Source organism: Notolepis coatsorum (assembly GCF_963971535.1).
Source record: "Notolepis coatsorum genome assembly, chromosome: 7".
Lineage (NCBI taxonomy): Eukaryota > Metazoa > Chordata > Actinopteri > Aulopiformes > Paralepididae > Notolepis > Notolepis coatsorum.
This window is the reverse complement of record NC_140171.1, coordinates 105,424,696-105,442,571: the sequence shown is the minus strand read 5'-3', so window position 1 is coordinate 105,442,571 and position 17,876 is coordinate 105,424,696. Positions and strand designations below refer to the sequence as shown.

The 17,876-nt window shown below is 39.5% G+C and overlaps 1 protein-coding gene across 1 annotated transcript in view; it reads right to left on the bottom strand.

Moving 5' to 3' along the window:
* smc3 (structural maintenance of chromosomes 3) overlaps window positions 1-17,876 on the bottom strand; it is a 143,600-nt gene that overhangs the window by 86,496 nt on the left and 39,228 nt on the right. The window contains exons 12-16 of the mRNA XM_084318657.1: window positions 15,151-15,272; window positions 14,117-14,330; window positions 13,702-13,805; window positions 8,008-8,107; window positions 4,268-4,428 (exon numbers count right to left, since the gene is read on the bottom strand). Coding sequence (XP_084174783.1) covers window positions 4,268-4,428; window positions 8,008-8,107; window positions 13,702-13,805; window positions 14,117-14,330; window positions 15,151-15,272 — 701 coding nt within the window. The remainder of the gene's footprint in view (window positions 1-4,267; window positions 4,429-8,007; window positions 8,108-13,701; window positions 13,806-14,116; window positions 14,331-15,150; window positions 15,273-17,876) is intronic.

The window sequence follows — 17,876 nt, the reverse complement described above, 5'->3', positions numbered from 1 at the left end:
CTACTGTTTTTGGAATTACAGCAGAAAAGATTAAAAACATACTTATATTCTCGACGCTAGTAACACAACAATGTATGAATGAAAAAATATAACGTTCCCACATCCTGAACAATAGATAATCGATGTTGAATGGGCCATAGTAATGTCAATATAGCAATACAATTTAAAAAGTTATAGCCCTGCAAAGAAGGTAAACATCTCCATAGGGTTATAGTGCTGGCAGACTGGCTATATTGATGGATATAACCTATGGCGGGGAATGTGTTAATTACCTAGACTGTGGCGGCCCGCCAGTTTTTTTCTTTTTGTATTTTCTTTTTTTATTATTTTTTAAACAAACACATAAACAAACATGACAACACACGATAAGATATACAAGCATTAGTTGACAGTGCACATCCAATGAAATCACATTTTAGTTAATTGTCATATATAGGATATACCCTTAATACCTGTTATCTAAAAACCTACACACATATGCTCCAGCTCGTACCCCCCCCTCCCGGACCCCCCATTGGATAATCCATCCATTTTCCCTCGCTCCTAACCAGACATTACCATTATATGCTAGCTTTTATTTTCTCCACCACTTCTAACCACAATGTCATTTTGGATTCATTGAGACCCAAAATTCTTGCTGTAGATATTTCTTGATAGATCACATCGAGATATGTAATAATCCAGACCTTTCGGCAAATTTTTTCCGGTTGGAACCATCGTGATGCTATCAGCTTTTTAGCCACTGTGATACCCGATAAAACCAATCTCTTTAGCTGTGGATGTACTGCACACTCAAAAACATCATTCAGCAGTAATACAGAGGGGTGTACAGGTATATTCCAAGTTAAGAGATTTGATAATTGCTGGGTCACCTCTTTCCAGAATATCTTAACTGGTGGGCAGTCCCAGTACATGTGCATAAATGTCCCCTCGTCCCCATTTGTACATAAAGAGCATTTGGAGTCTTGTATAAGACCCATTTTTTTCAGTCTTATAGGAGTCAAGTATGTCCTGTGAATATAGTTAAGATTGATTTGTTGATGGTCCCGGTTCCTTGATGTGAGTCGAACATTTGCCCAGGCTTCTTGCCAATCAAAATCACTTTCCAGGTCTGGTATATCCCTCCTCCAGACGGAGTCTAGGTGGAGGGTTTCATATGAGGACGTTAGTAATTGATGATAAAAATCTGAAACAAAACCTCTTGATGTCTCTCTTTCATAGAAGAATTTGTGGTATCTGTGGTGTTCAATTGGTTTCGTTAATGGAACACCTTGAGTCTTCAAACATAACAATAACTGTAAGTAAAAAAGATGTGTGGACTTGGTGAGATTACATTTCTTCTGTATTTCTTCATAACTACAGAAACCCTGTTTGTTAAAAACATCCCCTAATGTGTATGCCTTGCTTTTCCCATATAGGGAATCTTATAGGTCGTTTTCCAATCAAGAGTGCATTGTTATTGAATAAGGGAGTATGATTGTGCCATTTATGTGGGTTAGGATATTTTTTTTGTGTTTCATGCCATATCCGGATCGCATGAGTAATAATTATGGGGCCAAATTTCCGTTCGCAATGCTTGATTGGTAGTTTAGTGTATGCTATGTCCTTCAGTCTATGTGGGGTTACTATGTTTTCTTCTAATTTTCTCCAGGATACTAATGCTTGGGGATCAAACCATGTTGTCAATGGTCTTAATGTGTACGCCTTAAAATAGTGGAAAAAATCTGGAAATGCCATGCCACCGTCTGCTTTATTTCTCTGTGCGGTGGATCTTTTTATGTGGTGGTTTGTTATTCCAAATAAATTTGTATGTGGAGGAGTGTAATCTTTTCCAGTAACCCTCTGGAGGGGGTAACGGTAGCATTGAGCTGAAGAAGTTGATTCTAGGTAGTACGTCCATCTTAACTATTGATATCCGTGCCTGTACTGAGTTTTTAAGTTTTGCCCACCTATCAAGGTCGTCTTTGATTTTGTTTTGGATTTTTGTGTAATTGTGCTTCACCGTTTGTCTTATGGTGGGGAATATTTCCACTCCCAAACATCTAAAATGTTTTACCATAGGTAAACTGGCCCGCCAGTTTTATAATGAAACCGAAAATAAAAATAAAAAATAAAACAATTTTTTTTAATGAAGTTTGCCAATAGGGATGTAACAGTAGTATTGGCAGTGGTAGTAGTCGTAATAGTAATCCAGTATATATTTTTATTTTCAAAAAATAAACCAGTTCAACACAGGTAACCACTTTTGCTTCATTTCTTTGATGGCTCAAATGTATGCTCTTCTAGTCGATTTTGTGTTTTGAGCACAAAGTTCATCATAGATCTAGCCTCTTTATTTTGCTCTCAAAGTGCACCAGATTGATACATTTAACTTAAAAATGTACACACAAAAAAAAGTTCCAGGGGAGCCGAGGTTCACCCACCAGTCTCACAAAATCCTGTGGGAAACACTGCGGCCGTATCCTCGCAACAAAGAGAGCTGCTATTGGTCGAGCGCAAGATACGCGACCGAACTCGCACCAATTACGTCAAATAAAACTATGCAGTGACCGTATCCGTTCGTGAGGAAAGATCTAGTTCCGACTTTAAAATGATGATTGTGCAAAACGGGCAGGATTGTAAATGGAGAACTTTTTATTCCTAAATCTATACCAATATATCTTTCACCCAGAGTGAAAATTGCATAGTCCGCCGAGGTGGGAACGGGATGAAACGATATAGCCTTCACCTAAAGGCCTACAAAGGAGAATATAAATGATTATTTTTCTTTGCATCTTTGACAGTGAAATAACACCATGCAAAAAATTACCAGACATGAAAAACTTAATTCTGCCATCCGGACACATGCTATTTGAAATAGCATTATAGAATATAGAATAGCAGGCCTATAAATTACCTTATTATAGCCATGTTGCACATCTATGGATCGGGCCAAATCGTTCCAATGACAGAGTTCAATTTGGATTTAGTATCACCAGGCGTGCAGGAAGAACCGAGAATTAAATCTACTGTAAATACAGGTCTGCCATTTTGAATCGAATTTCAACACAGATGGTTGCTAAATGTTCACAGAAGGTAGACAAACTAACTGCGCTCCAATCTATGCCAATAACGTTGAGTTTTGTGGTATATAATCCCAGGAAATAAGAGAAATAAAAAAGAATAATCAGGAAGTAATTTGCTTGCAGGAAGCTAGAAATCGCTATCGAAATTTCAACGCTCATTGAGAGCTCTGCTCCAAGCAAAATGGACGCTCTCGTTTATTTCCGGTCGAAATATGCTAGTTTATGAACACAATTCCTGAACTGATATTTCATTAATAACACTAACCTATTGGTAAACAAACGCATTGCTGAAAATATACACTATGACTGCTGTTGTGACATGGTTAGGGTGTTAACTCTTGGATACATTTGGAGAAAATAAACGCTAGTTTGATTCATACACTCTGTAGAGATAGATTTATGACGTGATGTCATCTGCGGTCCACCGGCGGACCGCTTGGGTAGAAAAGGTTAAGAAAACAAGATTAACATAGTCTTAAAACAAGATTAAATTGACCAAAATTAAGAAAAATAAATTGAAATAAGCAAAATTATCTGCCAGTGGAATAAGATAATGTAAGATAATTCTACTCAATATTGGACTTATTGTACTAAATACAAGATATTTTCACTTGATAAGATTACATTTTTTGCAGTGTACAAATATGCAGCTACCTGGGCCTCCAAAGCCAGCGGACACACCAAAAACATCCTAGCAAATTCACACGCACATGACTACCATCAACATGAATAACCTATCTTGAAAAATTCTAAGGTAATTTTAAGTTATTTCTCCGGCAACATGCGCTAATATGGATTCCGGCAGCACGCGCGCAGCACTCGTGTTGAATTTATTTTCAGGGGAAACACTGAATACTAACTACTGTATACATCTTTGGACATATTTTATATTCTAAATCCACTGTATATTTGTATAGTATACTTATTATTACTTTTTACTTATGTTTAGTACTGCATTTTATTCTTATTACTTTTTATCATGTAAATTTTTTTATTTATAGTTTGTATTTTTGCACAATCAAGGCAGGCATGGCCACCTTCATTTCACTGCATGTCTTGTGTATGTATGTGACAAATAAAACTCTTGAATCTTGCATCTTGTATACACAGCTGCCGAAGACCCGAGTCTACAGCTCGACGTCTGTCCCGCTGGAGAAACAAAACCTTCCTGATCCCCGCCTATAACAACACGGGCGCCTCACCTGGTGCCAGCGGTCACCTCCACGCAAGTGTAGAAGGCGGGCTCGCACTCGAAGTTGTTCATGACGATGCCTTGGTAGCCGCTGATGACGTGCTGGTTGATTCCCTTCCTGCGGAAATGCTCCAGCACCTTGTTGATGCTGTCAATACCGTTCAGGATAGACTGGAGAAGGACGAGCAGGGGGGGGGGGGGGGGGGGGGGGAATAAAGGGTATCTTTGAAGTGGAGATAACAGCCGCGTTGGCAAAATAAGTCTCAAACTATTGAGCAAACGTTTCTGTAAAGGTTAGAGACGATTGGAGACTGGAGACAGGATGAGTCAGCTGTGAATCATGGGGGGTAAAAGAAGAAAAAGGAAACTAAAAACAAAATTTAACCCTTGTGTGGTGTTCGCATTTCTGTTACTCGCCTAATGTTTACCTCATTGGGCGACAAAAACGAATAATCTCGTGTTTCGTCGCCAACGCTAGAGCGCCAAAAACGAGATATCTCGTTTTTAGTTCCTTTGATATTTTTCCTTTGATCCCCGTTCTAAACACTCGCTCGGAGCCGCCTGGGTCTCCCTGGCACAGCTGCCTACGTTGGAATTGACGATCGAATCCCGCCAGGTGGCAGTATCACCTACCTTTTGAACTGGGGATATCAGTCGTCTTCCAGTACTGACTTACCTCCGGCTGCTTCCGCCTCGGAGTGGATCAGGACATAGCAATGGGTGGAAGATTTGGTACTTCAGACCTATTCTTTCCCGTATGGTAGCCATGCCCAATATACACGAGTAATTGCGATCGCCATGGGATCGACTGGGATTTATTCATTTTGGAGTACCTTCTGACTGAGGTAAGGTCTATCTTAGGTAACCTGCTGGTATTTCTATTACCTAAAACATGCTTTTGGTAACGACACATATGTATATGGTATATATACCTTTGATTTGGAAGTATTTGGAGTTTCAGGCGAGCAACCCGAACGATTTGGACATAATGCATATAACGCGTCATATCTCGCAATCTATGAAAAAATACTGGATTATTTTGGAAAGGGGTGATGTTTAGCATGGAATAGCGCACAAACTACAGTATGTAGAAATTAACTGGTTAGTCAGTGTTGGACTAAGTAAGTAAGTAAAGTTTATTTATATAGCACCTTTCACAGACCTATGAACAATGCCTGTCAAATAAGCCATACTATTGTCTCCATAGCTATAATACAGAACACACGATGGGTCCGCAAACATCGCTAAAATGGTCAATAACGCTGGCGCCATTGAGTAGAGATGGGAAAACAGCGTGGCGGTCAATGAGTTAAGGCGAGACACTGCAGGTGAATAGTCAAATATACTTTTTTTGTTGATTTTGAGATTTTGTTATATTTTGCTTCCTAAACATGTCTTCTATGAAACTAGTGACAATAAAACGTCAATAACACACATTTAGTTGTTTATTTTACATCATTTTGCCTTATTGCATCCATAAATGTGCACATATTTAATGGAGAAGTGCCTCATTTGCATATATAAACATACATTTCAGAAAACTTGCAATATATTTTGTCTTAGTTTATATGTACATAACAAATTGGGAAAGTTTCATAGTGATATCTATTCAAATATTTTTTGCCTATTAGGGGGTACTACACTGTACTAGACTGTTTGTAGCCTGTGTGTAGTTCTGTTCAGTTCAATAACATCATTATTATTATTATTCAGTTATCAGGCATGTGTTTAGGTTGTCTATTACTAATGGTTTGATTAGGTATTGTGTTTGTAAATATCTGTTTAAAAAAAAAAAAGTATGGCATTTTCCATACAGAACTTTGAAGGCGTTTTCCCAAAAATGAGTTTTAAGAGTTTTTCCTCATACTCTGAGCCAGAAATCTCCACTTCAGTAGCACACACATACACCAAAACTTCCAGTTCTATTCATATCTATGTTCTGAAGGTATTTACAGAAGGGTTTGTTGATATCGCATTCATACCCTGATTTATATCACATTTTATTCCTAAAAACATGGCGAAATATGGAATTTTACCATAAAAATGGACTGAATGGAGTATTTTCTGATTTATGGAGTGATAAAAAGAGATATCCAAAATCCCCTCTGTAATAACCTTTGGCTCTAATATGTCAACAAAATGAAACTATAATTTTGAAAATGGCTTTATCCAATGTTCAGATTTCTGTCCTGGAATTATATGCAAATTAGTGCATATTTAAGTAGATCATGCCTCACTTGCATATTTAAACATACAATTTCAGAAAACTTGTAATACAAAAAAGTCTTGTCTTAATATAAGTAATCAACTGGGGAAGTTTCATTGTGATATCTATTAGTTAATTTTTTTACCCTATTCACCTGCAGTGTCTCCCCTTAAGGGTCTGGTTGACCCACATTATTGGGATTTTAAAACAATGGGGAAAAAATACATAATGGATGTTAACTTTATCTCAATTACAGGCAGTCTAACACAATATGCGATTAATATTTACGATTCGACTGTTCCATCAATAAAAGTGCTATTTGATTTTTGTGATCAAATGTGATGTCTGTATTAATTTTTTTTTATCAAACCATTATAATCAGATATGAATGGAATAAATCGTGTTTATCTTGAAAATTATAAATGAAACAAGGTGGAGGCAGACAGTGAAGGTACACAGTGAACCTTTTTGTAAAATGTTTACCCTATTCACTTGTTTTCACCTACAATTTCAACACCATGTATGTAATATAAATGTGTAGGAGGTGCACAGTGTGTGTTCTTTTATATGTTCTTCATAGAAAATGAGCCAATGCCAATGAGTTAAGTTTGATTGAGCCCAGGTTAATTGTATTATTATATTTTTTTAATGATCATAATATATAATCAAATTTTAAAAACAGGTCCCGCAGACTTGAATACTACACAAGGGTTAAATCCCAACACAGCAACTGTCCAGTATGACGGGAGCAGCAGCCTTTCATCTAAGGACAACATTATTCACAAATGATATTTGATTGATGCGTCCGCCCGGAAGGAAGCAATCTCGTCTGTTATTGGGAGAAGAAGTGGAGTGAGTCATATGAAAATCTGGTGGACTGTGATAAGGTGCAGTCAGGGGGCCGGATGAATGAGATTCCCTTTGGTTCTCCTGATAAGTGACTGAGTCACAAAACGAGTGTTTTAAAAAGAGGAGCGATCATCTTTGTTGACGGAGCGAGGTGCCTTTTCATTTGGACCTTGATTCATCCCTCTTATCTGTACCGTTGCTCATCCATGTCTATTCTCAAGTCATAGCAATTAAAAAAGGTACACGGCAACATTATGGGAAAGAGTCCAACAAGTCGATAAGATACCAATTTCCATTCCGTAGAAAGCTATCTGGCTGCAAGCTAGCCTAGCACTGCACTAATGGACACGATACGGATCAGCTAGCCTAGTTGTTGGCCAAAAACACCTCTCCCGGAGTTTTAAGCTAGGCTAGCTGATCCGTATCCATTAATTTGTGCTGTGCTAGGCTAGGTTGCAGCTGGATAGCTTTCTGCTGAACGCAGAGAGAGAAAATTGGAAATCAACTCTGGACTATAATGTTATTTTCACAGGACATTATGACCAGAGAGATTAAAATGTCAGACTTCCAACAGATTTTGCAGGTAATTACCGGCTAATGGAAAACCTGGTGTGTGTGTGTATGGCTGCGTATCCTGTTAATTTACAGTTATGTGAGTGAAAACGATGCCAGTCTGGTACCAAGCAGACACAGACCTTGCCAGTAGCGGCTCTGAGGAGCTGCTGTTTCTTCTCCAGGTCCTCACGTTTAGCTGCCAGGGCCTGCTGCTCCGCATTCTCCTCGCGCCACAGATAACTGAAACGAGACACAGCCAAGCAACACATCGTTTAGAATTGTCACGCGGGAAACGACAGTTGCGATTGGACGAGGAAGAAAAGAGGGCGGGGCTCGAGATAAATTATGTCACACCAAACCATTTCATCCAACCCTCACTTAAAAAGACCCAGTGGAGGACGATAGGAATGATATTCAAGTGTTTTACATTTTAAAGTTAAATGCATCAATCTGGTGCACTTTGAGAGCAAAATAAAGAGGCTAGATCTATGATGAACTTTGTGCTCAAAACACAAAATCTACTAGACTGCAGTGCTTTCTCCCTGCAGCCTTTTCCTCAGGTCAGTCTTTTACATTAAGCACCCCCCACAGCCCAAATTAAATGATAAAATATATATATATATATTATAATATAATATTATTATTTAAAAAAAAAATTAATAGTCTAGTTCATAGCAGCGGCGGTCCTAATTCAGCAGCGGCGCAGCGCGTATACCGAACTGAACCCAAAACCGTGATACGAACCGAAGATTTTGTGAACCGTTCCACCCCTAGTTACAATAAATATAGGCAATAAAGAATTTGAATATATAGCATGATTAACTCAATCTGCGCCAACAGCGTTTATATACGTGTTTAGTCGACAACCGTTGAACGGCAACCACGTATATACGTTATTTGGTCAGTTTTCCTTTTTTTCCGATTTTAATATTCTATTCAATGTCACGGACCTGTATGTTGCCGTTACAAGGCATACTGGGATCCCGAGGGTGCAGTACCGGCCAGATCCGGCTAAGTGGCAGTATCGAGAGTGCAGTAAACCCTGTTCCAGACCATGTGTTACATTTAAATCCCACCGGTCGGAGAATGTTAGTACAGGGAAGCCTAGAGGTTCACTCGATCACATTGAAAAGTGTCCGGATTATGTCGTGGACCAGATGGACATCAGATGGACCAAATGGCGATCAAACAATTGGAATATTCTTTTAGGAATAGCCCCGATCAAAGGTAAGGACTATCTGACATCAAATCCAGCTTGATCCTGCAATGTTTCCATATCGATCCAGCTGATCAGCGTGTGTAGTTTTCAAAACGAATGCCGTTACTGGCAATCAAAGCATCAGAACCCCCCCCCCCCCCCCCCCTCCTTTCATGCATTCATGATGAAACATAATACCTATTATATACATTTGATTTGGAAAATAGTAGCGTGTCCAGGGATGAAACGCCAATGCTTTTAGTAGAATTCACGTAGCGCCCTATAACTCAGCTTTCCAGGAATTAGCCCGGATCACTCTGAAACTATACTTATATTCACCACGGGATAACGTGCAAACGTATACATTATTCTTTTTTGCATCTTGGACAGAAGATAGTTACTGTCAAATGACCATAGTATTCTATCCATAGCTATAATATAGAATATAGATATAGCTCTACAAACAAGGTGACGCACCCCTATCTTTAAAGCATGGCCTAGCTAGAACAGGATGAGGAAAATCCCCGGTGCTGAATGAGTTAAGAGTAAAAGTAAACAGTATACACAAGACTGCCGTAGATGTGTTTGTTTGTTTATGCTAATTCACAAGAATACTTCGGCAATCACAATCTACTGCAAGGGGGGGGGGGGGGGAAGCAATTCAGCTTGTATAGACAAAATCATGGGCCAGTTCACATGTTAGCCACTAGCCAGGTTAACATAACAAGGAACAAGCTCATGCTAACACCATTACAGAGGGGGAAAAAGAATGCCATAGGTCTCTAGTTCAGGGCTGTACGTTAACTTTTTTTGCACATAGCACTGGTGCTACAGAGGTTGATAGTTTTGTAGCACAGGCCAAAATCTTGTAGCACAAGTATAAAACGTGTTATATTTGTAACAGTCACAAATGTGCCTATTGTATTTGTGTTATTTAGTTGCAGTGCCATGTTTGGCTGTCATTTAGTATATCGCCATGTGTTATTATTACTATGATACTCTCATATGCTATTTTCAATTAATATCATAAACAACATAAGGAATATTAGCATAATTTTGAGTGGACTGAAGGAATGAGTCAGCGTTAATAGTTTTAAATGCAAATAATTTATTGAAACATAGAAGTGGGGTCGGTTGGGACACACACACACACACAATGGGGGACCCTGATGTAAACAAGACAAACGTCTTTCTCTGGTCTGCATCCCCTTAACAATTGTGTGTATTGAGCCGTACTGTACCCATTCTGCAATCTGTTAAATAAAGTTTTCATTCATTCATTCACACACACTGTTTCAACTCACCACCCCCGCATCATATTGTAGTCTAGTCTGTCTTCAAACTTCCACTCCTCTCGAAACTTGTTTATATTTGAATATCATCATTATCTGTCCATCCTCAGTTTACTATAATATACTCCTGTCCCGAGTCCTGACTAGTGACTTCGTCTTTCCAAACGCACACACACACACAGGGAAGGGGAGAGAGTGCCCCCCATTTCCCTTTCCACACTGTCTGCTGGCTCTGCCTCTGATCAGGATTAGCTTGTTAGCTTGCTAACGTTGTAGTGATTGTAATGGTACATAAACGTTAATTTCGGACGATGTGCGCATAAAGGAATGGCGACGGTGCAAAGCATGTAGATGCATTTGACCCGTTGCGAGAAAGAAAAAACACCACAGACTTATTTCGGGACGTGTAGGCGCACTGCTGTGTTAACGCAGCAGTGCGCACCAACCGACCAACGCGCTGCTCTGCTTGCAGATAACGCAGAAGCACGGATAGGGCGGATACGACTCGTCGAGTTGTCACAAGAGTTTTTTCAAAATAAGAGTATCATATGCACCTGAACGTTGCTAGCTTTCGGAGCCTAGCTGGAGCTGCGCGTGGGCAGAAATGAGACCCGCTACAGGATTTTCAAAATAAGAGTATCTATATGAACCGAATCCTTATCGCACCAGTGCTACTGAAGTAAATCCATCCATCGCACAGACAGCTGTTGCTGTAGCACGTGCGATATATATGTCGCACTGTACACCCCTGCTCTAGTTTGTGATTGTGAAGTTTCATGAGGCTGTGATTATCCTAGAGGTCACAATAGGTCATTTGAGGTCAAGTTTAAAAAAATATATATATAATAATAATAATAATAAATAGGGATGTCCCGATCCGATCACGTGATCGGGATCGGGGCCGATCACGTGATTTTCCGAAGATCGGGATCGAAAAAAAAAAAAAAAAAAAAAAAAGAAAAACGATTTTTTTTTTTTACTTTTTTTTTTTTTATTCAACAAACATGACCATGTTCACGTCTTAAACTCATACTGAGGCCTTAGTTTTGGTTTTAAATTGCATATCATCATTCATTTATTTATTGTCACAGAGCAGAAGAATTTTGCCAAAACAAACCAATAGTATCCAGCTGCAGAACGGCAGACCAGCCACAATCTCAGACCCAAATAAAAAAAATTTATCCCAATTTCTCACATTACATTCACCCTGAATGTTGACGTTATCCAGGTGAAAAGTTAACTTCATAAATCATTTGATGTATAATTAAATCAAAGGAAATGCGTTTGGGTCTGAGAGTGTGGCTGGTCTGCTGTTCTGCAGCTGGATACTATTGGTTTGTTTTGGCAAAATTCTTCTGCTCTGTGTGACAATAAATAAATGAATGATGATATGCAATTTAAAACCAAAACTAAGGCCTCAGTATGAGTTTAAGACGTGAACATGGTCATGTTTGTTGAATAAAAAAAAAAAAAAAAAAAATAATTTGATCGGATCGGGAAATATCGGTATCGGTAGATACTCAAAATCACATGATCGGGATCGGATCGGGAGCAAAAAAACGTGATCGGGACATCCCTAATAATAAATAAATGGTCTCACTACAATGAAGTGGCTACTATGGGGACTGACATCATCGCAATTGAATACAATTGGGATACAGTTGGAGTCTCAGATTGTCAGTCATACCAGATTTATGCAATTCTAAGACTGTTTAGAGACCTCAGTATGCAGAAGTAGTCAAATACATAACACATTTGTACTGCATGGTTCTTGCCCTAAACCACATGGTATTAGCATAAAGTAGGCATATACAGTATGTAAAGGGGAGACTCGTGGCTACCCACAGAACCCATTACAATTCGTATTTAGCATTATTTTGCCCCTTTACGGACAAGCTAGCATGACATGGTTGGCACCAATGGACTCCTAAGGTCGTCTAGTTTCATACGATACCAGTATCAGTACTCTGACTTTTAAAAGCCAGCCACAGCCTCTGAAAGACGATCCCACTGGAGACACCGCGGGTTCAAAAGCCTTTTCCTGCTCAATAATTAAGTGCACTCTCTCAGAAAGATAACTGTTGTACATACAAATGTTGTATTCTCATAAAAAAAGGTCAACACGATATTTTTTCCTAGATACTCTCCAAAGAAACATCTTAAAAAGCGGTGTCCTGTTCAAAAATTAAGTGCACTCTCCGTTCTTCAGGCTTCTTCAGCGATGATGACGCACCATCTCTTCTTTACAAGACCACCACACAACCCTCTTGCCTGGATATTTTGATCTCACACCTACCCTGTTTTATGTTGTGTATATTTCTATTCATATTTTTACTTGTTATTTGTTGTCGTATTTTTATTGCATTTCATCACTTATACAATTCTTTAAAAACACCCCACTAGTATTCTATTTTATTAACTATTTTACTGCACTTTTTTTACTCGCTATTCTATTTTATTTACTGCCTATTTTAAAACGGAATCAAACCGTAAACAGAGAGGCCTATTGGGATGTTAGATCCTAATGCAAAACTGTGATTTGCCTTACCTTGCTGCCATCTTTGTTATGTTATGTAATTTTATGCCTGTCCTTTTTACAGCTGTGAAGCACTTTGAGCTGCAATTTTTTGTATGAAAGGTGCTATACAAATAAAGTATTATTATTACTAATGTTAAGCAGTATCAGGGGGGAAAAAAGAAGAAAGAAAAAGGATTTCATGCGAGAGTGGCTGGAAATATACCCATGGCTGAGTCACGACACGCTCTTCAACAAAGTTACCGTAACACAGACAGATCGTTTGTGTTCAAAACCAAAAAGAGAGCAGTACATTCAGCACCTAATTGAATATCTGAAGGACACATTCCTTGCAAACAACATGGACATCCTCACCTGCCTTGACGTCTTGTTAAGTCCTACCAGATACCAGAGAAGTAAGGGTGAGTTTAAGTAGCCTAATATGCACTAGTCTTTATTTTATTTTATTTTTTATTTCTGCACATGCACGTGTCTGCATTACACACACGCACATGTATTACATAAGGCCGGTACATTCTTATCTCATCAGCCACATCTAGCCACAAAAATGGCTAGCGGAAACCCTGAGGCACCCTCCGCACAGTGATATAAATACATCTTATTGTTAAAGTGGAAGGGGAAAACGCTGACATTCACTCAAGACAAAAAAAAATCAGTATGGAGCTAAATAAAGCCATCAGCATGTGGGCTGAACAATGAGTCCTTTAGATGTTAAGACAGATAGGAGAGTCGATTCATCTGAGTCAAGGGATGCAGAAGCGCTGCGGTCTACAGGGGGAAGCGATAGACAACAGAAGGGAGTTCTTACTTTCTCTCGCTCTGTAGCTCATCTTTCTTGTTCTTCACTTCATAATATTTCTTGTCCAGCTCCTCGACGCGGGTTTTGACCTCGTTGAGATCTTGATCGAGTTTCTAGAAGAGGGAAAGGCAGTGACCGGTCAGATAAAAACACCAGACGTCTGTAACTCACTATGAAATTAATTAGTCACCTATACATTATGAGGCATCATACATTTTTATTTTATTTTTTTAAACCTTAGTTGAGATTCAGTTGTTTGAAAATCACGGGGAAAGCCCTGAAGACAATACAGATGCCAGGATACATTTAAAAATAAATATATATTTACAGACACCAGAATGAAATAAAAGACAATACAGAGAAAACAGCCATAGCATGCAATATAATAAAAGTAGCCATGAGGAATAGGCGGAGTAGGCCTTACATTGTACTGCTCCAAGTTCTTCTCCTTGCAGGTCTCCGTGTCCTCCAGGTCTTTGTGGATGGCTGCTATCTGCCTCTTCTTGTCATTGATGGCCTGGTCCAGGGACTTGAGCTCCTTCTTGATCCACTTATCCCTCTCCTCTTTGGAGGTGAACTGGCTGCCTCTGCCCTGCTTGGCGTACAGGTCCGTCCTCTCCTGCGTGGCCTGTGCGAGTCTGGGCAGAGACAGGGTTGGGTGAATTTGAGTTACATCATTGATGCTTGAAATGTCTGAGCTTCTATGTATGGTTTTGTTTTTACTTAATAGCGACTGCGAGATAATCCATCGGCTGTCGCTAGCGGACCAGGCAAACGTAAAGCATTAATTCCGAACGTTACATCGCTGACGCTTGAAATGTGTGAACTTAGTGAAACAACATGGCAACGTACAAAATGTTGCTACCATGCATCATCTCTCAAGTCTCTTTCTTCATCTTTCTTTTCTGTTCTCTTAGCTGTTAACAGACTGTTATGCTACCTAGTGGCTAGTGAGCTAGACCCAGCATGCCGTTCAGTGGTGTAACAGTTCATGTGTCCACTCTAAAAATACTACAGTGTAGTTGCCGGTAAAAACAAGGGAAAATATGTTTTTTGTGACAAAACGATATTCACATAAACCCTTTATTTTTTATATAATTTAACGACTATTCGAATATTTGAAAATCAATGCCCATCCCTATTATCGGTATTGGGCTGATATCAGGTTAAAATAGGGTAGCGATTTTCAGGAGAATTTACCCAATACTAATACCAGAGAGACCTAGAGCCATGTGTAACATGTCACATAAAAAAGCCACTGGATTACCCTATATCTTGACACAATAGGAAGGTGTTAGAGAAAAGAGATTACACTGCATTTCACAAACATCCTCTTTTGTGTGTCCACCTCCTGCTCCATCCCTCAATATGTATTCAAAGCATGATCTGGCTCATTCAGGTATGTTTGTTCACGGGTTGCCAGGCGGAAACCCGCCGTGAGTGAGTCATCGCTCCCACCTGGCGATGCCGCGCTCCTCCTTCTCCTTCACCATGTTGAACTTGGGCTCCGTCTCCTGCAGCTCCTTCTGCTTCTCCTCGATCTTCTCCAGCAGCTTAGTACGCTCCTTTAACAGGCGTTTCTGGAAGAGGGAAGGGACAGTTAAAGGGTTGAGTCCTTGAGCAAAACACTTAACCCCTAACTGCTCCCGATGAGCAGGTCGGCACCTTGCATGGTCGCCTCCGCCGTGTGTGAATGTGTGAGTGAATGGGTAAAATGTGAGGAACAAATTGTAAAAGCACTTTGGATAAAAGCTGCTATATAAATGCAGCCATTTACCATTTAAAGGCTACGTTCAGACTGGAGGAAAAAGTGGCCGACATGTGACTCAGATCGGCTTTTTTCATGACAGTGTGAACAGCACACTGGTGCATTTATACATTTATATAATATGATCCATGTTCAGTTCAGGAACGTGACCGGTTCACACTGGAATCTCCTTCCAGTCCTTCATTCCGACAGCCATCAGACTTTATAACGCATCACTGTGCCTCACTGAGCACAGGGTGACAGTACTATCAAATCTTCCTGGACTTTTACTTTTAAAATCGACACTGTACAATTTTACACTTTTTTACTGCACACTTACTGTATATTTTAGAATGTATATACATAACATAGAAAATGTATATCCCGAACCGTATTTTATTCTTATTCAGGACTTTTGTTTTTGACTACTTAAATGTTTACCGTTTACTGTGAGCGATCTGTAGTGCCGAATTTCCCTCGGGATAAATAAAGTATTTCTATTCTATCTATTCTATTACAGTGTTTCCCACAGGATTTTCAGAGACTATGGGGGGTGAACCTCCGACCCTCTAGGGGTGTCCGGGGGCATGCCCCACCGGAGCATTTTTAAAGTTAAATGCATCAATCTGGTGCACTTTGAGAGCAAAATAAATAAATAAAAGGCTAGATCTATGATGAACTTTGTGCTCAAAACACAAAATCGACTAGACTAGTGCTTCCCAATCCTCTCCTCGAAGCACCCCAGCCGTTCAATGTATTTGTTAAATTCCACCACCAGCACACCAGATTCAACTTAACACTTTAAGTGCCGAAAACGTCATGCTCAAGTTGCAGAGGACGCCGTAACTCGTCTTTAATATCAATATTTCAAAAATCTGTGATCGGAATCATATTTTCCATCCGCAGCCTTCACACACAGTTCTGAGCTCCTCTCAAACCTCTAGCGGTTCAAGAGCGCCATCTGGTGGCCGATCGGCAGAAGCGCCAAACAGGAAGTTATGTGGTTGAAGTGCTGATCGTCCATATTACTTCCGGGCACTCTCTATAGGTCCCGGGACTCGATCTCGACACAATACATAGCGATCCGTTGCCAATAACTCGATAAACAACATGATTTGGACGTATATACTATTATAAAACCTGGAAATAGATCACGTATTTCTACATCCCATAATAGGAATATTTCAGTTCCACGCTCATCGTCCAACGGCGCGAGGAAGATACGGTAAGATTCAGCGTTATTTTTGAACGTGTTCGATATAAACTGCTCTGATGATCATATCACCCACACTAGATGAATGATATAACGCTGCCCACGGAATTATAAACGATCCCCCGCCCATCCGGTCATCATCAGATGATACGTAGAAACTTCTAGAAGTACGTCCAATTGAAATTTTTGATCTCGCACAGATTCCTACCAAACTGTATTTCATCATCAATATAATGCATTTGGGGCTATAAATCACGTTCTGGAGAAAGCTGCAGAAAGAGATGAAAACATACTTATACTTTAGACCATATTTTACTATGAATATGTGAATGAAAAAGTTTAACGTTGCTACACAATGAACAATACATATAGGACCTTGAATGGGCCCTAATAATGGCAATTTAGTAATAGAAAAAAAAGTTATAGCCCTGCAAAGAAGGGGAACTTTTCCATAGACAAATAGAGCTGGCAAGGGATGGTATATCATGAATTTAGCCTTAGGCAATCAAAGTGTTAACTAGCCCTTTATTAGTTGAATCAAGGTGTGCTGGTGGTGGAATTTAACAAATACATGGAACGGCTGGGGTGTCTCGAGGAGAGGTTTGGGAACCACTGGACTAGAGCATAGAGCAGGGGTCGGCAACCTCCGGCTCAGAGGCCTCATTTTTTTTATTTTTTATTTTGGAGATCGATGTCATACTGTGACACTGAAATGAAAAATATATCATCAACTAAGATATTTAGTCAACAAAAATATTTCATCAACTAAAATATACAGTACGTCACACCCCGCGCCTCTCCCTGCCATCTGCAAGTGGCTAATCTTGAGTTTCCGACCCCCCAGTAAGCTAACCATGGATAAATCCAAAAAAAGGAAAATCTGAGAAAAATAGAGGGTTTAATTCAGCGTGGACAGATTAATTTGCTTTCACAACTAACGATGCAGGCTTACCTGTATGCCTGATGTGGTGCGAAATTTGCGAACAACGAAAAATTAACTTTTTATTTTATAGATTTTCCACAAATAAGGGAAGGACTCAAATATACCTGAATAGTTCAGGGTTTTATTTCAAAGTCGGTCTATAGACACCAGTGTTTTGTCTCCTCTTCTGTGTTTTATTTAAAAAATAGGTCTACACAGCCAGTATTTTTTCTCCTCTTCGTAAGAGTTTGAGGTTTTCCTTTGTTATAACAGGTAAAAACAGCAATAAAAAGTAATTTTTT